Source organism: Octopus sinensis, linkage group LG1 (genome assembly GCF_006345805.1).
Source record: "Octopus sinensis linkage group LG1, ASM634580v1, whole genome shotgun sequence".
Classification (NCBI taxonomy): domain Eukaryota; kingdom Metazoa; phylum Mollusca; class Cephalopoda; order Octopoda; family Octopodidae; genus Octopus; species Octopus sinensis.
Window position 1 is genome coordinate 202,307,080 of NC_042997.1, and position 22,815 is coordinate 202,329,894.

The 22,815-nt window shown below is 35.2% G+C and overlaps 1 protein-coding gene across 5 annotated transcripts in view; it reads left to right on the forward strand.

Annotated features, from left to right (window-relative positions):
• LOC115232327 (protocadherin Fat 4-like) overlaps positions 1-22,815 on the forward strand; it is a 648,900-nt gene that overhangs the window by 463,548 nt on the left and 162,537 nt on the right. For all 5 annotated transcript variants that reach the window (XM_036508327.1, XM_036508328.1, XM_036508334.1 and 2 more), the window contains exon 7: positions 21,063-21,760. In XM_036508327.1, the coding sequence (XP_036364220.1) occupies positions 21,063-21,760 (698 nt within the window). The remainder of the gene's footprint in view (positions 1-21,062; positions 21,761-22,815) is intronic.

The following is a 22,815-nucleotide window of genomic DNA, read 5'->3' on the forward strand; positions in this document are numbered from 1 at the left end:
GAACCCCATCATATATGTATAATGTGTGTGCGTTTGTGTCTATCTGTCTGTCTTTGTTTGTGTCCTCCATCTTGACAACCAGTACTGGTTTGTTTACATCCACACAGCTTAGCAAAAGAGATTAACGGAATAAGTAAGCTAAACTCTTCAAGGTGGTGCCCCAGCATGGCCACAGTCCAATGTCTGAAGTAAATAAAGAAGAAAATATCTTGTGATATTTTTCCAGGGAAAGCTGTTTAATTAAAAATGCAAAACTTTCTTTAATGAACTGTATTATGTCTTTTGTCTCATTTTCCTTGTTTCAGTCACTGAATTGTGACCATGCTGGGGCACTGCCTTGAAGGGTTCAGTCAAGCAAACTGACCCCAGTAGTCTTTTTTTTTTAAGTCTGATACTTGTTTTCTCACTCTTTTTTGCTGAATTAATCAGTTACAGGGATGTAAACAAACCAATGTCAGTTGTCATATAGCGGGGGGTGACAAGCATAAATAAAAAGACTCTTGCACACACACACACACACATGATGGGCTTCTGCAAAGTTTCTGCCTACCAAATTCACTAACAAGGTATTTCTTGACTTGGGACTATCGTAAAAAAAAGCACTTACTCCAGGTGCTATTCAGTGGGATTGAACCCAGGATGATGTGATTGCAAAACATGCTTCTTAACCACACAGCCATTCCTGTGCTTTTGCACATTAAAGATGGAGCAGCTTCACAATCACTCAACTTGCTAGAAATTGCAACCATATCTCCTTTAAATCACACTCTGTTGAACTAGAAATTGAAGGGGACATTGGATAACAATCTTTTTCTGCCCCCTATGTTTGGAGAGAATGAGATGAGAACAATTGGAACACCTTTTTATCATATACCTGCTCATTATATTTATTTAGTTCCATCCCAGATACATTCCTTAATGTCTTCATGTTCAGCTTGACTTTGTCTTTCCCCTTGATAAGGCCAATAAAATTTGAACAAACTGAGGTTAAGCTAAAAAAAGTCAAGGTGCAGAACAGTCGATCAAGCCAAAATCCTCTGCTAGAAAAACAAATATCTTAACTCCACAGTTGTGCTTGCATCCATGTCTGTATGATTATGTACATATCATTAAATACTTCTTGAGATTGAATAAAGCCATCAGAGCTGGTAAACTCTATTTGCATTGATTAAATAACCTCACACACACACACACACACTTACCAAAATCTATGCAGTTATTTGCATTCTTCAGATCTGTGCTGTTAAGTTCTTATCAATTTGGTGATTCTGTTTCTATGGAGTCTGAAAGCAAAACATTTGATGGAATCACACAGAATTAGCAAAGCAGACAAAACTAAGGTGATGTAATGTAATTTGTGTGTATGTGTGTGTGTGTATATATATATATATATATATATATATATATATATTATATATATATATATATATATATATATATATATTATAGAGAGAGAGAGAGAGAGAAGAGAGAGAGAGAGAGAGAGAGAGAGATGTCTGTGTGTGTGTGCATGCATGCACAAATATTCACATGCACATATATTTATATCTATATACATATATGCATGAATACATACATTATATATATATATACACACACACACATATATTTATAGAGAGAGAGAGAGAGATGTCTGTATGTATGCATATCTGTGTGTGTGTGTGTGTGTGTGCATGCATGCACAAACATTCACATGCACATATATTTATATCTATAAACATATATGCATGAATATATACATGATATATATATATGCATGCATCTATCTATATATGCACGAATACACACACATATTCACACATACATATATATATGTGCATATAAGTATGCATATCTACTGTATACTTACACACACACACATATTGCTTTTATTATGATATACAAATGGCTGTATGTGTGTGAATGCATGTGCATAGCAGCAGCAGCAGCATTATATTATGCCTGTTTTTCTATGCTTGTATGTGTTAGATGGATTTTTTTCAACACAACACCTTGCCACTACTTACCTTCCTTTGTCCTTTCTTTTATGACATTCAGCCTCTTTCATCCCTTTTTCACATCTTCCTCAACATTTCTCTTCCAAGAGTTCTTTCCACTTAGAAGTTCTCTTGGAACTTCTTGATCATTGTTACACACCTTACATACCTGTTCTACCTTAGTCTTCTCTCCAATACACTTCATCTAATAATTTTCTTTATGCACAGGTTTCCTTTCACTTTGCTTCTGCCTCTCTCTTCATGCACACCAACTCATCCAGCAGAACATGCAAACCTTATTTCTTTCAAATCTTTTCCCATTCTCCAAATTCAGTGTTCATGATTCATTATCAACCAATATTTTGTACACAAGCATCATACAATCCACCCTTCATTCAAAGACAGAAACCCTTTATTACCACTAGCAGTAATAGCTCTCTGAACTTTTCCCACCTCATTCATACTTTGTCAAGCTTAGCATTTACAACCATTTGTTTTCTTTCCCATTTTCTGATGAGTATAAAGCCTCTACGGTTTGCATGTTCACCTGATTGGTAGGCAATCAGATGACTGGTCAATTTTTTGAAGTTAATATTGAAAATGGTTAAGTCTATTGTATCACAGAATTCCAGGAGCTTTGTTCCCTTTTCGTTCTTTATATCTTATTCACAGCCTCCATCTATGCTGGAGAAGCTGTCATAATGGCTTCACTATAATGGTTTCTCTGTTAAAATTGCCAAGTGTGAGAGTGAAATCCACATCATTCATTATCAAGACAGTCTACAGAGAGACCTCATAAAAACAGCTCTTCTATTCATCTCTCTCTTGATTGTGGTGCATATGTAGTAATAAATATTACTGTCTTGTCATCCATGACTTAAGTTATCCACTACAGCGATAATCTAATTTTTCATTGCTTTATATAGCAGCTGAATACTCTGTCATTGATTGCGGAGAAAACCAGATTTGTCTTCTGAGGAATGATCAAACTGCAAAATGATGATGGAGGGATATTTGTTTTCTAGTCTCAGACATAATTTCCATATATTAATAGTTGATGCAAATGTTAATAGACTGATTGGTGGGTCAGGCGATTTTTTACAGTCACACCTTACATCATCATATCAATGTCTTCTTAGCTGATAAGAGCAGATTCACGTCAAAGATTTATGACCTACTAGACTGCTATCCAGGTAATATCATCCGTTGATGAATGGGGGACCACAATGAACATCGTGTATCAATGCCTGAGTTCTGCTGTAGTGTGGGGAACCTCACAGCATTCCAGGAAACCACCATTTACATCCTTCTACAGTTCCTGTGATGCATTGTTAACCCTTTCATTACTGTATTTATTTTGAGATGTTCTGTGTTTCTTTCAATTATTTTAGATATAACAAAGAATTTAGTAAAATAACTTAGTTATCATTCAGCTAGTGTTAGGAACACAAATTGTGACTAAGGTTTGGTGGAAGATTTTAATTCAAAACTTATGAAAACAAGACATTTGTACTACAGTGCCAGATGCAGTTTCAGCCGGGTTGGTAACAGAAGGGTTAATAACGTCTGACAAGGGAGATAACTCCCTGTCTATAAACCCCATGGTGCATCTCAGAATATCACACCTCTACCCTTCTCAGTTCCGAACATAGTTACCTAGGTAAAGTGGATAGAGAGTAAAAGAGGGGAATATAGAGTAAAAGAGTTATAGAGAGAAACAGTTAAAATAAGAAGAGGTGCAGGATGAGTGCATGAGTAAGAGGAGAAGGAGTAAATGGCAGCATAGTTACGAAGGGGAGTTCTACAAATGAGAAATTTGTTTTAATTTTATTTCAAGGTAATAAATATTTTTCTATTGATAATTATTTTATTCATTTCATCATTCTGTATGAGCACCAAGAAATTTGATAGAAGTTAAATTGTAATTATTATATATATGCTACATCATCATCATCATCATTTAACGTCTGTTTTCCATGCTAGCATGGGTTAGACGGTTCAACCAGGGTCTGGGAAGCCAAGAGGCTGCATTTCCTAATATTATTGCCCATGGTGTAAGATGGTGAGCTAGCAGAATCATTAGCATGCCAGGCAAAATGCTTGGCAGCATTTTGACTGTCTTCGTTTTCTGTGTTCAAATTCCACCGGAGTTGACTTTGCATGACATCCTTTCAGGGTCAATAAAATAAGTACCAGTTGAGTTCTGGGGTCAGTGTAATCAACTTACCTCCTCCCCCAACATTGCTGGCCTTGCGCCAAAATTTGGAACCAATATTAGCCAAGGTGTTAAAAGTTTACTTTGAGAATTATTTGTCATAGACTGGTAATGTTCTGGTGTTTTATCTTCTGTCTTTTACTTGATAATAAAAGACAGAAGACTGCGGTCATGCTGGGGCACCACTCTGAAGAAGTTTTAGTCAAATAAATCAACCCCAGAATGTTTTTTTTTTTTTTAAGCCTGGTACTTATTCTATCAGTCTCTCTTGATGAATCACTAGGTTATGGGGATGTAAACACAAGAACAACAGTTGTCAAGCAGTAGTGGGGGGACAAACACACACACACACACACACACAAATATATATATACATACATATATATATATATATATATATACATATATATACATATATATACGACAAGTTTCTTTCAGCTTCTGTCAATCAAATCCATTCACAAGGTCTTTGGTTGGCCCAAGGCTATAGTAGAAAATATTTGCCCAAGGTGCCATACAGTGGGACTGAACTCTGAAGGGAAACAAACATCTTAGCGCACAGCCATACCTGCACCTATTACAAATTTTCTTTTATATTTTGCCAGTACTGCCTGACTGGCCCTTGTACCGGTGGCACATAAAAGCACCCACTACACTCTCAGAGTGGTTGGCATCAGGAAGGGCATCCAGCTGTAAAAAACTCTGAGAGATCAAGATTGGAGCCTGGCACAGCCATCTGGTTCGCTAGTCCTCAGTCAAATCGTCCAACCCATGCTAGCATGTAAATTGGACGTTAAACGATGATGATGAGGGGGAGGAGGAGTAGGAGGAGGATTTTTGTTCTGCGAGAATTTTTATCTGAATTTTGTTATATTTTGGGAGAATGATATCATTGAAGCTTACAAGTGCCCTCACTGGTTGTTTTTGCCTGTAACTTTCCTCCCTGCCAACCCAGTGGCGTCTTCATCATCCTCCATACTCCACTGGTTCTTTATGTCATCAACCGAAAAGAATGACAAACTAAGAGTGTTTGTATTATTCTCATAAAATGTATCAAAGCAATGATGGAGGCAAGCGTCTGACTAAATGGTTAAGAAGGTTATAGGACTGGTTTGATGGAAAATGGTTTAGTGTGGGAAAGACCAAAATTATAGATACTGTAAGAACTGGTGTGTTTATGAACTAAATGACTCTATCCAAATAAAGCAATAATGGGTTTGTAATGCAATAATGCCTTCTTGATACAGTAATGGGTTCTTTATACAATTTGTTTGTAATTAAATGCTTTACACAATTGATGAACAAAGAGAAAAAATGTCAATCCTTAAAAGCAGAAGGAAAGAGAGAGAGAGAGACCAATTGCTCTGTAATAGTAAGATATTGAATTAGATTGACAACTTAGTAGGTGACTTTCTTACTTTTTGGTGAGTTTGGTGAAAGAAAATGAAATAAATAGGTGTTATTGACTCCATTAATTGCTTTTAACTTGTGATTTGATCTAATTTATTATTTTTTTTCATCATGCTGCCTGGTTTAAGGAAAGGAAATATTACTCGGATTCTAGAAAACACATATGACTTTGTGGTTGTGGCAGTAGTTGTTAAGGCGGTGGTGGTGGCGGCGGCAGCAGCAGTAGTAGTAGTAGTAGTAGTAGTAGTAGTAGTAGTAGCAGTAGTAGTAGTAGTAGCAGTAGTAAAGGTGGATTAATAGAAATGTTAGATTGTCAAGCTAAAAATTGTCGTTCAGTATTGAGTAACAGACTGAAGGTTCTGAGTTCACATCTCACTGAGGTTGATTTTGTTTCTCATTCTATTAAGGTCAATGACAAAAAAAATTGGGGCACCAGTCAAATACTGAGTTCAGTAGCATTGACTAACCTCCACCCCTCAGGAATTGTGGATCTTGTAGCTAAATGAGAAATTATCATTACTTTTTGAGCATTTCTTCCATTTTGAGTTTAACCCCTTAATGGATTATCCCGAGTTTACTCGTGCATCGTACAAATGTATCTTTTTAGAACCAGTCAAGTATACTCAGTCAAAATTAACTTTTAATTTTAGCACACAAATGAGTTTATTTGTTTTGTGTTGTTTCATTTTTGAGCAATCACAAATTTACTCATTGTTGTACGCCTGGCAGCGCATATTCTGGTGCTGTTTCAAAGAATTTATGCTTCTGAGTTTTGGACCTTTACTTCAGTGCATACTCAGATTCAGGCAGAGGTTGATGTCATTCTAGAACCGTCTCATTTTGATTCTCTATTATTTATACAAATAAGAGAATTATTTACGCAGCAATCCCACATCCAACAAGATTTGCCCCAGCCGGTCACTTTCCCATGGAAATATCACCAAGTGATAAGAAAAAGAACCCTACAAGACAGTGTGCAAAATGCGCAGAGAAGAGAGACGCTAAAGGAAAGAAGATTCGAAGAGAAAGCAGATACATGTGTGATGTCTGCAAGATAACTTTGTGTGTAACTCCTTGTTTTAAAAATTATCATTCTAAATAAACTGTCTATCTCATTTAAAAAAAATTTTCCTTTGATTTAAAAGCAATACATCTTATAAAAAATCAAAGATAGTTAAGTTATTTGTATTTTTTTCAATGTCCGAGTTAACTCGTTTAAATCCAAATTAGTAAAAAGTACATTTTAATTTCTATAATAAAAAATAAAGGAAACAAGATAAAAAACCTTTTTTTGTAATTAACACAGTGTATACAATTAAAAAAGGAAATTAAAAAATTATGCCCTGAAATGAAACGCCATCTCAAAATAATTGATCCAATAAGGGGTTAAAAAAACCCTAACCAGGTCAACTTTGCCTTTCATCCTTTTGGGGTTGATATAATAAACTAAACCCTTCTCCCCACAATTGCTGGCCTTGTGCCAAAATTAGAATTATTATCACCATCATCATCATTGTTATTATCATGAACCATTATTGTCACATTTATTTGTTTTCTTGCTCTGAAAAGAAGAGAAAGTTGTCAGAATGTGATTCCTAGCTAAGTGGAGGATCTGCTTTTGCCAGGATAGATTCTTGATGAAACCCAATAACTGGATCCCTTTTTGAGATCTTTAGCTAAGTGCTGCTCTGATGTAGGGTATCGGATGCAGTAATGTTTTCTTGATATACATAGTGGTTATGTTTCCTTCTTTTTGAAAGGGACACAGTTACCATATCCCTCACTGAAGGATGTTTGCTACATATCTATTCATAGAGTCAGTGTGAGTTTAAAATATTTATCCAATTCCATGCCATTAGCCAATTCCAGTTATTTCCCCAACTTATTTTGTAATAGGTTCTACAAGGGAATTTTTTTGCATGAATGTTTGCTGGAAAAGACTGTAGGATAGTAGACAGCATGACACTATGCAAGCTAGCCCAATTATTATATCATCTGAACATGATACTTATAGTAACTCACATTTAAATCCTGTCTTTGTAAAATCTTTTCTACCTTAGGCACAAGGCCCAAAATTTTGGGGGAAGGGCCAGTCAATTAGATCAACCCCAGTATGCAACTGCTACTTAATTTATCAACTCTGAAAGGATGAAAGCAAAGTCGACCTCGGCAGAATTTGAACTCAGAACGTAATGGCAGATGAAATACCGCTAAGCATTTCACTCGGCATGCTAACGTTTCTGCCAGCTCACCGCCTTAGTCTTTGTTAATATTTACATGTGTCTGTATGCTTGTGTGTGTATTAATGTATATATGTATATGTGTGTGTGTGTGTATATATATATATATATAGGCACAGGTGTGACTGTGTGGTAAGAAGCTTGCTTCCCAACTACAGGGTTCCAGGTTCATATCCACTGTGATGCCTTGAGGAGGTGTCTTCTACTCTAGCCTTGGGCTGACCAAAGCCTTGTTAGTGGATTTGGTAGATGGAAACTGAAAGAAGCCCATCATGTGTGTGTATTAGTCCCCCACCTCCACCACTGCTTTGACAACCAGTGTTGGTATGTTTATGTCCTGTAACTTAGCAGTTCAGCAAAAGTAACTCATAGAATAAGTATTAGGTTTTAAAAAAAATGTCCTGGGGTCAATTTATTCAACTAAAATCCTTCAAGGTGGTACTACAGCATGGCCACAGTCAAATGACTGAAACTAGTAAAAATAAAAGATATGTATATATATGTATGCACATATGTATAAGTGTATGCACATATGTATATGTTGCCAGTGGCACATAAAAGCACCCACTACACTCTCGGAGTAGTTGGTGTAAGGAAGGGCATCCTGCTGTAGAAACCTTGTCAAATCAGATTGGAACCTGGTACAGCCTCCCATCTTACTAGTTCTCGGTCAAACCTTCCAACCCATGCCAGCATGGAAAGTAGACATTTAACAATGACGATGATGGTGATTATGATGTTTCCTAAATTGTATAAACTGCACTTATCTTCACTCTGTAATTGTAGTTCTGCTGTTTAGTTGTTAGTCTCTAAAGTACAGCATTAATTCTAGTTAACAGTTCCTCTGTGATTTGGCAACGAGTCAGAGGTTAGAAATCATATTTTATTTCAGTTTAATTTCCTTGCTAAAAAGAGGAATAAGTTTTACTTGGCAGCATTTCATAAAAATTTTGTAAAATTTCTGAAATGTTATTTTATCAATTTTATTACCTGCTTTTTTTTTTTAAACTATCACTAGTTTTTGCAGGGATTAGTTTGTTTTTTTTCCCCCCGTATTTTTCCTTTTCTTATCATAAAATTTGTCAATCATCATAAACTGAAGTTTTCTGTGATATTTTGGTGGTGACTTCTCAAACTCATTTCATAAATACACTTTAACCCTTTCGTTACTGTATTTCTGTTGAGATGCTCCATGTTTCTTTCAATTAATTTTAAATATAACAAAGTATTTAGTAAAATAACTTAGTTAGCATTAAGCTAGTGTTAGGAACATAAATTGTGACTAAGATTTTAATTGGAAGATTTTAATTCAGAACTTAGGAAAACAAGACATTTGTACTTTTGAGCCAGAGGTAGTTTCAGTCGGGTTGGTATGAAAAGGGTTAAATTAGTCATTTGTTAACCCTTTTGTCACTATATTTCTGTTGAGATGTTTTGTGTTTCTTTCAATTAATTTTAAATATAACAAAGAATTTAGTAAAATAACTTAGGTATCATTATGACATTTGTACTACGGAGCCAGAGGCAGTTTCAGCCAGGTTGGTAACGAAAGGGTTAATATAAAAATGTCTATTTTCATCATTACTTTATTGTGTTTAATGATAATAAATATATCAGGTCAGACACAGCTGTGTGGTTTAGAAGCTCACTTTGGAATCATGTGGTTTTGTGTTCAGTCCTACGGTGTGGCACCTTGGGAAAGTGTCTTCTGTTATAGCCCCAGGTCAATCAATACTCTATGAGTGAATTTGGTAGGTAGGGACAAATTTCAACAGCACATATTCACAAAATTTTTAATGCATTGAAGCTTTTAGGAAGCCAAACTTCACATATAGGACCCAGGGTGGTTTTTTTTGGGTTTTTTTTGAGACATTTTTGCAGGAAAAGTGGCTCATATACCATCAGATATGGCAACGTGTGTTTGTAAACTGAGACCCATTTCTGTCCCAGTTGCATATTTTCAAAATAATATAGTCACTTGAACATAGTTGAGCTTACATAACTCTGTACAACAGAACTGTGGTAATCAGAGTTTATAGTGGCAGTCAGCCTAATTATTTACTAGTGTCATCTTTTGTGTTGTCTTCATAAATAATCACATCATTTATTAAGTGTGAAATCTTTAAATAACTTTCAATAGAAACTTGTCTTTCAAATATTTTCCTCTGATTTTTTTTGTGATGGTATTTACACTTTCATCGTCTTCTTCATTGAGTGTTCTTGTAATTAATTACGTGTGTGTGTGTATGTGTTATAGTTTTTTATTTATTAAAGTGTGATATGAATTTTCTTGTTCATTTTCCTTTCTCCCCAATTCTTAAGGGTTGTATCATTTTGAATTGGCGATGAACAAAATGTCTTTTGAGAACAAAAATCACTTTTAGAAAATATAATCAACCATATCTTTATGTTTTGAATCATAATTCAATATATTTTCAATATATTTTCAACATGTGATAAATTTTATGCTGTTGATTTTCATTGATTTAACAAAAAATGTGTTTAATTGGTTGAATATGTCCATAACATAATTCTCTGAATTCTCAAAGCTATTCTAACAAGTTTTATATTTATTTATTTTTCTTTGTCTGTCTGTCTGTGATAGAAACTCAAAACTATTTCAGGTAGTTTTCTCAATATTTATGCAACTTTAATTTCAAATTAGTTACTGACAAAACCAGTGAATATCACACATTTGAATTAGCTTTTAAAAAAGGGAGATGTTTATTTAAGGTAACAGTTGTCAACCAGGATCCATAGGATCCTTGGAGATCCATATAAGATTTTGTAGTTAAAGTTTATGTGCGATAAATTGATTATATGTCTACAATACAAACAATATTTTAACAATTTCCTTATCAGATTTCTAATGATATACAATTAAAAATTTTACTAGGGGGTTTTTAAACATCGAATAGCTGTGAGGGTCCATCCAAGTAAAATAGGAACCTAAAGGGGTCCATAAGTAAAAAATGGTTGAAAACCACTGATTTAAGATGTGATTGTATCATCATCATCATCGTTGTTTAATGTCCACTTTCCATGCTGGCATGGATTGGATGGTTTAACTGAGGACTGGCAAGCCAGGAGGCTGCACCAGGGTCCAATCTGATCTGGCAAGGTTTCTACAGCTGGATGTCCTTCTAACGCCAACTACTCCAAGAGTGTAGTGGGTGCTTTTTACGTGTCACCGGCACAAGCATTGACCATGCTTGAAAAGTGATTTTTACATGCCACCAGCACCAACCACTAAAAAATATATATTCATAGGTGGTTACTGAAAACCCATTATGTTGCAAAGCTTGCTTCTGGGCTAAGTGGATTCAGTTTCAGTCCCAATGCCTGGTATCTTAAGAAAGAGCCTACTACTCTAACATTAGGTCAACAAAAGCATGGTGAACAGATTTTGTTGAGAGACACTAAAAGAAGTCCGTTGTATATATGTGTGTGGATGTATATGTGTATAGGTATGTGTTTCTGTATGTGCAAGTGTGTGTTTATGTCTCCTTGTTTTGACACCATGCTATAGTTATAAACAGATGTTAGCTTCATCATACAAGTAATGTTTGCTTCTGGTTTTCTGTAAAAAAACATGTTTGGTTATGGGGAAGGTGAGGACTGGCGACAGGAAAGCTTTCCAGCCATAGCAAAATCTGCCACATCAAATTCTCTTTGATCCATGCAAGCACGAAAACAGTGGCTGTTAAATGAGGGGGATGATATCCATTCTATCATAGTCTGATTCATAAGAGAAGATATGTAACATTGGAACTGGTTATTAAGAAAACATAGCATGTTTACACAGGTCATTGACCCAGGAGGCATTGACAAGACTGGCAAAGATGAGGGGGCAGAAAAATGTTGCATAAAACTGTTATATACCCTGCACAAGCACCAGTTTTATTTTAGGCACAGGCATGGCTGTGTTGGTAAGATGCTTGCTTTGCAACCATGTGGCTTTGGGTTCAATCCCATTACACAAACTCCTTGGGCAAACGTCTTCTATTATGGACCTGGACCAACCAATGTCTTAAAAGTGGAATTTGATGGATGGAAACTGTGGCATCCTGACAAATATGTATGTGCTTTTGTGTTTCCCCTACCCATTATTTAAGTCCTCATAACCTAGCAGTTTGGCAAATGTGACTGATAGAACAGGGTTAACTTGTGACTAAAACCTTCTGGACGGTGCCCTAGCATGGCTGCTGTCCAGTGTCTGAAGTAAGTACAAGATATATCTTTGGTAATCTTTTAAGCTGCATTTTCTAAAAATGGTTTTGTTAAAATTTTCATCAGTCTTTTTCAGTTTTCAAATTTAAAATGTATGTAAATTTCAAATCATAAGAATTAAATATTTCACGATGTGTGTGTGTGTGTATGTGTGTATTCTGTCTCGGGAAACTTCATTTGACCAGAGGCAAACAAAATTACTACTTAATTTCACAAAACTGTCTCTGCTGTATCTTCTGGGAAATTAATTGATTTCACTATTGAGTCTAGTAGACATTTTAAACTCTCTTTTTCTTTTTTCTTGATCTATTTAAATCATGTATACTCCAGTATCGTTCATTATTATCAAAGAAGATTAGCTTTCAAAAGCCTATCATTTGAATGAAATCGAAAAAAAGTCCATTTCTAATAACTAACTTCTTGGTATGTCTGTGAATACTGAATGTTTCCATTCTTATTTGAAAGAATATTTTTATTTCTGAGATTAGATTCTCTCAGTATGAAATTATATTTGAGTATAGAGGTAAAAAATCATCTTTTTTAAGAATATTTTCTATCCTCATTGATGATTCAAAACATGTAATGACTTTTAATTATGTAAGTCTCTTCTCTTGAGAGAAGGAAGTGATACACATAATTTTGTTTTTCAGTCTTGAAAATATGAATGTATTTACACACACACACACTTGTGCGGGTGTGTGGGTGTGCATGTGCTAGGGTATGCAGTCATCATCATCATCATTATTTGACATCCATTATCCATGCTGCCATGAGTTGGATGGTTTGACAAAGAGCTGGCCAGCTGGAGAGCTGCATCAGGCTCCCACTGTCTGTTTTGGCAAGGTTTCTGAAGTTCGGTGCCCGTCCTAACATCAGCCTCTTTACAGAGCAAACTGAGTGCTTTGTATATGGCACCAGCAGGGATACAGTTCTATATTTAAGAGATGAGGAATTATGTACATTATTTACATTTGACAGATATTTGTCCTCATTTTGTTTGTTGTTAACACAAGGTTTCAGCTAATATACCCTCCAGCCTTCATCAGGTGTCTTGGGGAAATTTCGAACCTGGTTTTTCTTTCCTAAGGTATTTTTCAATTCCAGGCAGTGACCTGAATAATAATCATGATAATGATAATAATAATAATAATAATAATAATAACATCAAAAAAAAGCTTAGGAATGATAACCCAAGTTCAAAATTTCCCCAAGACACCTGATGAAGGGATGTTTTTTACATGATACCAGCTGGGTCACTTTTTATATGTGGTGCCAGCATGATGCTTTTTACATGGTACCAGCATAGGTGCTTTTTATAGGGACCAGCATGAGTGCTTTTTGCATGGTACCAACATGGGTGCTTTTTATAGGACCATTAGTTATCATTAAGCTAGTGTTAGGACCATTAATTGTGACTATGGTTTGGTGGAAGATTTTAATTCAAAACTTATGAAACAAGACATTTGTACTATTGAGCCAGAGCCAGTTTCAGCCAGGTTGATAACAAAAGGGTTAAGAGTTGATAAAATATGTACCAGTCAAGTACTTGGGTCAATTTCATGAACTGACCTCCCACCCACCCCCACCATCATACACACACACCCTTAAAATAGCTGGTTTCGTGCCAAAATTTGATTGTTTCCCCGCAATCTCTTTACCTCTCTGATTAAGTCCTTTTATTTCTCATTAACCTTTTCATTACCAACCTTGCTGAAACAGCCTCTGGCTTTGTAGTACAAATGTCTTGTCTTCAAAAGTTTTGAATTAAAATCTTCCACTAAACCTTAGTCACAATTTATGTTCCTAACACTAGCTGAATGATAACTAAGTTATTCTACTAAATTCTTTGTTATATTTAAAATTAATTGAAAGAAACACAGAGCATTTCAAAATAAATACAATAACGAAAAGGTTAATAATTGATGTTTAAAAATAAAGGATTTTGGAGTTGTTTTTTGTTGTGGGAGTTTGACTTAATCTATCACCCATCCAGAGCAATGGATTGGTTGAACTGTAACAACATTAGATTGGATACTTTGCAGAATTTTTTCCAACTCTTTACGTTCTGGGTTCAAATTCATACATGGCCTATCTACAAGGTTTGACAGTTCAGTCTTTTCCCCTGACTAAAAGATGAAAATAAAAATTGAGTGAGTCAAGGCCATCTTAGCAGCATTCTAGACCCCTGGTCAAATCAATGCGGGGGTGTATAGTATATATTAGTTGAAAGCAAGCTGCAACAAACACAACTGGCATTCCATCTGTTACGATGATGAAGTTTCCTGTTGATCCGATCTCAGAACAGCCTGCTCATGAAATAAACGTGCAAGTGGCTGAGCACCTCACAGACATGTATACCTATTTTTTTTACTACCCACAAGGAGCTAAACACAGAGGACAAACAAGGACAGACAAACTGCATGGTGGCCTTAATAATGCAGGAGGCACAAAAAAATGTATCCAGTCCATGTTGTAAAGGGGTTAGTTTTAGGTAAGTGTAGAAACCTTGCTAAAATAGACATTGGAGTATAATGTGGTCCTTGAACCCATCATATCCCATCAAACTGTCCAACCCATGTCAACATGGAACATGGACTTCAAATGATGATGATGATGATGATGATGCCAGTGAACAGTGAGAATCAAAATGATGGCATGCATATTCTTTATATATTCCTGCAGATTGGAATGTATTAAAAATAAATACGACGCAGGTAGAGAACTTCACCAGAAGGTTATTATAACAGTTATAATTAAAGTATACTAGCAGTATTGCCCAGCGTTGCTCGGGTTTGTTTCGACCCTTTAGAATTGGAATTTTTGAAAAGTAAAAATTTTGCATTATGTAGCTTGTTATTCTCTTTAAGTGAACATTTTTCTGGTTGAAATACACCGAAAAATGGTGACACAGTAGTAAAAAAATCGTAAAAAATAGGGATTTTCGTAGAAAAAAAAAGCACCTTTTTGATGTAAATAATTTTTGGTCTTAACATGGTCCAATTTGAATTTTTTCTTCTACGGAAGGAAGAGCAAGCCTCCTATCATACTCTCAATTTTGGTCAACTTGCACCGCAGGGTCTCGGAGGAGATAGTGTTAGTTGAAGGCTACCAAACCTGCCATACACAGACAACTTCAGCTTTATATAGAGAGAGATGTGCCAAGGACAACAGTATAGCTTTCACCAACATACTCAGCACTGAGAAACATTGTGTTACCCATGAAAGCAGGTCTCTGCTGAAACTGATTTTATGGCAGTCTGTAACGATGCTAACTGGACTAAGAAAGATGCTGAGAAAAAGGAGGTGGGGTTTACAATTTTCATTGTCTTTGACATATTGGTGGGGGGGGGGAGATGTGGGGTCAGTAAGAGGCAGTCTCATAAAAATTGCTCTATATGTGAAGAAACAAAACAAAGAACATTTAGAAAGTTTCATCCTTCTATAAATCCAACAGGCCATTATTTTCAGCCATAGCCTCTGTAAGTTACGAAGACTGTTATGACACCTGAGGCCATTTCTAATGCTGTTGAGCTATTCTGGTTTTCACTTAAATGTCTTTTAGCAAGCTTCTTAATTCTGTATCTCAAATCTGATGATTTTCTAAGCTGATTAATTAACAAAATATTAATTCATTCATTACATAATTAATGCTATGTTTATCTTCATCACTTCCCAAGCTCTGATACTGTTGTCACAATGACATTTTAAAAATATAAAACAATTTAACTTTTCAGAATTTTTTTTTTTTAATTCTTTTATTCTTTTGCTTGTTTCAGTCATTAGACTGCAGCCATGCTTGAAGAATTTTAGTCAAAGGAATCAACCCCAATATTCTTTTTTAACCTGGTACTTATTCTATCAGTTTCTTTTGCTGAACCACTAAGTCACAGGGATGTAAACACACCAACACCAGTTGTCAAGCAATGGTGGGAGACAAACACACACACACACACACATACATATGTACAACGGGCTTCTTTTAGTTTCAGTCCTGCAAATACATTCACAAAGCTTTGGTCGGTCTGAGGCTATGGTAAAAGACACTTGCCCAAGGTGCCATGCAGTGGAACTGAACCCAGAACCATGTGGTTGGGACGCAAACTTCTTACCACACAGCCACGTCTGCACCTATGTATCAGGTTTTATTACATTTCTGGCAGACTGATTGTTTATTAAAGCTTCTTTCTGTGTGTGAGTGTGTGTGTGTGTGTGTGTGTGTGTGTGTGTGTGTGCCTGCCTGTCTGTCTGTCTGTCTTGTGCATCAAATGATAAAAGTATTTAGTCTATATACAAAAGCCCTTCTTCATATCAGTGCTCTGCTACCAGTATGCTGTGGCACACTGGTGTGCCATTAGACAATGCTAGGTGTGCCACAGTGTAAACTGAATATAATTTTTTTTTTCCCCTATACTCATAGTTATATTTTTAGTTCGGGTGTGCCACCAGATTTTGAAAAGACTATCAGTGTACCAAAAGCGAAAAATGGTTGTGAAGCGCTGCTCTGTATTCATGGTTTTGTAGTTAACTTGAAGGTTTAGTTAAATTTCTATTTCTGGATTAATGTTTATTTAAAGCTGGGGTATGGTTAGAATTAATTTCAAATAATTTTGTAAATATTGCAATCATTGGTTACAAAAGTTTAATTAATAATTAAGAATGAATCATCATAAAGTGCCTGGAATATCAGTAAATGAATGGAATACATGTCTGACCAGAAGAAGAAAATTATGCAGTCCACTGGAATGATTATTAATCTAAATTAACTTAGAAAATTATTTTGTAATTGAAATGGTTAATAGCTTTATGAATAACAGTAATTGCATTTTTAAGACAAATAAAGTGGCGATGGTGATGTTGGTGGTGGTTATTTTTGTTTAACCCCAGGTAGTACTGATAAGACTTTTTGACCAAAAGTAGTTCAGTTGTGACCAATAGGCACAGGTGTGGTTGTGTGGTAAGAAATTTGCTTCCCAACCATATGGTTCTGGGTTCAGTCCCACCGCATGGCACCTTGGGAAATTGTCTTCTTTTATAGCCTCAGGCTGACCAAAGCCTTGTGAGTGGATTTGGTTGACAGAAACTGAAAGACTCCCATCATGTGTGTGTGTTTGTCCCCCACCATTGCTTGACAACCGGTATCGGTGTGTTTTGTCCCCATAACTTAGAAGTTCAGCATCAGAGACCAATAGAATAAGTATTAGGCTTAAAAATTAAGTACTGGAGTTGATTCATTCAGCAAAAAACTTCTTCAAGGCAGTGCCCCAGCATGGCCACAGTCTAGTGACTAAAACAAGTGAAAGAATAAAAGAATAAACATCCAGTCGTTTTCTCTCTCTCTCTCTCTCTCTCTCTCTCTCACGGAGTAGACTACATTATCCAATGTGTCCTCTTTCCAAGGTAGTAGGAAATGATTTGAGGGAGATTTCACTGCTATTTACAGACTCACGTGTACAGGTGTGGTGTTGCAAACAGGGGAAATAGAATTCAATATTCAAGAATAAATATATTTGTTTTATAAAGTGATTAAAGATATGAAGAGTGGAAAAGCCCCTGGCCCTTCAGGAATCATCGCTGAGATGCTTAAAATATCTGGTGGTGGTGGTGGTGGTGGTGGGTTGTGGTCTAGTCACCCATATTGTAAATTAGGTGGTTCACAAAGGAGCCATACCCAATGACTGGTGTAGCAGCACTACAGTCAACCACTACAAAGGTGATGCCTTAGATAGAAATAATTACAGAGGTATCAAATTGTTGGATCAGGTGATGAAAGTTGCAGAGAGAGTCATAGCCCAACTAATTAGGGAGAGAGTTAGTTTAGATAAGATGCAGTTTGGTTTTGTGCCAGGGAGAAGCACCACTGATGCTATATTTCAGGTAAGACAACTGCAGGAGAAATACCTAGCCAAAGATAAACTTCTGTACTTGGCTTTTGTTGACATGGAGAAAGCTTTTGACAGGGCTCCCCAATCCCTTATCTGGTGGTCAGTGCAGAAACTAAGGATAAATGAGTGATTGGTGAGAACTGTACAATCCTTGTACAGGGACACTACCAGTAAGGTGATGGTTGGCAACGGGTAGAGTAAAAAATTCAGGGTACAAGTAGGGGTTCACCAAGGATCAATCCTCAGCTCCTCTTGTTCATCATAGTCCTCCAGGCAATGGCAGAGGAATTTAAAACTGGCTACCCCTCGGAACTCCTCTCTATGCTATAAGACCTCGCTCTTATAGCTGAATCACTACCAGAACTAGAGAAGTTCCAGGTATGGCAGCAAGGTCTAGAATTGAAGGGCCTTGGAGTTAACCTAGCCAAAACCAAAGTCTTAGTATTTAGGAAGGCAGACAAATCGCAAATCCCATGGAACATGGATGTTAAATTATGATGACAATTGTTCGGTAATGCGGCTTTGCTTTAATATCATATCATTCTACTGTCTTTACTATTAGTAATTACTACCAGTTTTTAGTAATACAAACTTAATTGTGAGGAGAGACACAAATGTAGAAGTTAAACAACATAACCTCCATCAACACTGCCACCATCATCATTTTATATCTGTTCTCTGATATATTTACATGGGGCAGTCAAATCCTCTCCAGCAGCACTTTGCCACAAGCGATGGCCTTTTGTCTACATATATGTAATGTATGTATGTAGATAGTTTAATAAAGACATTTTCTCACTGTTTTCTGAAAAATAAAAATCTTTGATGTTGCTTAAAGCATTGATGAGGTTTTGTTTTTGCTTTTTCTTTTTACATTTTTAATCAATAATACCTTTTCATATGTATCTGGAAAGAGCCCAGCCTTTGAAAAATGACAAAATTTATTCTTGGTTTAAATTTACATATGAATTGTGGTTCATATTAAATTTATGTTTCAATAACACAGAACAAAAAAAAAGTATTTATTATTGATATGAATATTTGAAATTTTTAAAGAATCGAAAAGAAATTAAAATTATTGTGGATGTTATATTTTATCATCATCATCATCATCAAAATCTTGTCTTATCTTCTCCTGTATCTTTATACATTGTTAAAATTAAAATGATTTCCTTTGTATATTACTACTAAGCTAAACTTTTCTTTTAGTTTTACATAGATATATATGTATATTGTAATAATAATCACTACGAACAGAAAATGTTTGATTGAATTAATATTCATGTATATGAAATGTCATAATATCATTTCCAGCCACTGTTGAAATTTGATTTAATTACGTAACAAAGGAGGCGCATGATTGGCTCTCTCTGGATCACTCATTTTTCACTTAGCTTCATTGATTGGTTGATTGGAAATTATTTGCATTGATCAAATTATCTCTACTGTTTTATTTCATCTTATTCCTTTAGATCTTATCAGCCTTTCAGAAACATAAAAAAAAAAAAAGATGTAGTGCTGATTATTTTTTTAAATGTTTATAAATATGTAGAGAATAAAACAAAATAATTGTTTACATTTCCTCCATTGCTGAATACATTTTTACTTGATTAATTAAATATATCACAATCAAATGCAACTAAGTTTCCAGAATTTGTTCAATAAATTTCAGCCGTTAAAATTAGTTTGCTCAATAATACAGACTAATATGAGTTATTGAAGGGTGCAAATCTTTTCATTTAAGTCCTTTGTTGAATGTAATGGAATTTGCTGGAGTGTACATAGATGTTCTGTTGAAGATCTACATACACTTCCCAAACAGATCTGTGGAAAAAAAATTCTAGAGTTCCTTAAGATAAGGTTTCTTTTACTTAGATTTAATAAAACTGATTTCCATTCTCCATTTTTTTTCTCCTCATGAAACAGATAAGCTATCATGTTTAAATTAACGATATGTATTAATTTTATAATTATGGAATGATAGTGCTAAGTAATGATGTATATAAATACAAACTTGCTACCACTTCAAATATGTGTGAGGAATATCTGAGCCTATTAGAAAGTCATTTGCTCTATTTTGCCATAGAGAAAATTTCTCACTTTAAACAAATAGGGTAAATGCACCAAGTCAGTTCACAGCGCCCCCTAACCAGACTGTTGGATTTATGCATGTCAGAGTAGTTATCTCCTCTTCAACCACAGAGACCAGAAATGCTGCATGAGAGACAAGTCCCTCTTATGATACTTCCATCGTTGACAGGTTGTGCTATTCAGCAGTTCACTGCTAATAAAATATGAGATGACAGCACTAATTTATAATTATATAAACGATGCTTTTACTCTATTGAAACAGATGTAGGGAACAATTATATTATGAATCACCTGTGAAATTTCAGCCATTTTTGCTAGTGATGGCTATAGATTTTGCGGTTCATAAGAGCTAAGATAATCTAAGCATTGATTTGTTTCCAAGTATAAAAACTTATACAAAAATTAAAGTATTTTTCTCAAATTTTAACAGTTACCATGTATAATTAACTCCGAAACCTTTTTTACATAAATCATATATATATATATATATATATACAAATTGAGATAGGGGTTGTGTATATATATATATATATATATATATAGGTGCATGGCTATATACACTTATATGTATGTGTATATTATATATTATGTATATGTACCCATTCTTGTATGGGTGTACCTTCTCTGATATTCATATTTAGATTGTACTTTATAATCTCTGAAGAGGCCTTGGGATATATTTGTAAGTGTTTCATTTATAACCACATATTAACTTATCACACCTGGCTAATATGAGCATAATGAGATACTCATATCTACATGGCTGAAACAGCTGTAAGATATAGTTTATATTTATATTTATTTATACCTATTGTACTTATTGTATCATATTACTCATTGATGTGCATTGTTTTGTTCTGTACTATTATGTTTTGACCTTGATGTTCATATGTAGTTGGTTAATAAATTATGTGAATGGGTATTATCTGGTAGTTGATTATTGATTAACGTGTGTTTCTCCATTTTCTTATTTTGTATATTTATATATATAATTTGAACTTTTAATTTATCGTTTTAGGGTACTTCATGTTCAGTGTTGGATATGTCTACCTCTGTCAAGGAACATTTGTGAATGATGGCAATGTAACCAGCCAGAATAAATCATTGGTAAACCACAGTATGTTCGACGACCTAAGTACTGCATCTTTCGATTCTGAAATAATAATTAGTAGTACTCACTTACCTGGTGCTGCAGTACTGCAATCAACAGGTAGAATGAAAAAGCCTCCCCTAACTTCCACTACTGCTGCTACTAATAAGGGCCAAAATGTAGGCAATTCAGAATCCATAACTACAGCATCTGTATCTTCACTATCATCGGCCAATCCAGCAATAATCCGTTCCCCTATTTTGGAAAATGTTAATGAAGCACAATTAAAAAGTTTGTCTAGTAAAGATCAGTTTAACCTAAAAAAGGCCCCAGTTTATAAGATTCCTGAATTACCTCATAGCCACTGGATTTCTGGCCCAGCAAATCACACAGTTATACATCGAGTTAAAAAAGATACATGGCCTCAGTCACTGAAAACCTGCACCCCACCTGGAACACCAATATTGGCTATTCACCAGTCAGTACCAGAAGACACACCCAAGGACAGCACCTTGCCTGAATGGAGTGAGCAATTAAAATCATTGTGTGCTGATAATGAAGAAAGGATTTATTTAATCCTAGAACAGGCTCCTGCAAACCCTTATTTTGGTATTGACAAAGTTACGGTAAGTTGCATCTATTTCTGTGATATTTTCTTTGTACTTCATCATTTGTACATCTTCTTTCTATACCAGCATGAGTTAGATGAGTCGTCACTGTCTGAGTCACTGTATTTTGGAATCTGCTGCCCTCATTGACTGCTACTCTTACATTTCATTGTTGATTTGATTTGGTTTGATTTCTGTGGCTGGATGCACTTTTTAATGTGATATACCTTTCAGTCTGGCTGGAACCTTGCACCATCCACAAACTTGGTCTGTGGACCTTTCTCGGCAGTTAGGAAGAGCCAGTTGTCCTATATGCCATATGTCTCTATTTGCTTCTTGTTAAATGCTTTCAGGATCTTTAAACTCCTGTATATTGGTCTTCTAGATTAATTTCTGCTTCTGAGCCCACCTGACTCTAAATATGAAGTCACTAACTACTTACTATTGTCAGGTAGTACATACTTCAGCATGGAAAGATTTCACATTCACAACCATTTGTCTATCTCATTTCTTAGATCAAATAAAGTCTGTTTTGCTTGTGTGTCCACCAAATAATTTCAAATAATTTTTAAAATAATGAAGGATTTATTAAAATAACTTTGTTCTTATCAAGTAAGTGTTTGGTGAATAGCTTGATGAAAGGTATTAATTTTGATCACTTTAAAAAAGCTATTTTATATCAGAACCAAGGTTAGTCTCAGGCCGGTGGTATCAAAAGGGTTAACTGTTTAGTCACAATTTTTATCATTCATTCATTTTATAGTGCGTGCACATGCACACACACACACACATGCATGCATGCGTGCACAACATGCACAATGTTGAAAAGATTAATAAAAACTAATTATATCCAGTTTAGTTTGGATCACATTATCCTAGGTATTATTTTCATGAGCTTTTATTTTCTGCCTATCATGTTCCTTTAAGTAGAAACAAAATGAAAATAAACCACTTAATTCAAACAAAACTAGTTTACATAAACAAATCTTTCATTTAAAATTTTTCACTTTATTTCTATTTCTTTCTCATGAAAATTCCTTAAATAGTCGAGTGTTTTATGATGCTAAAATTTT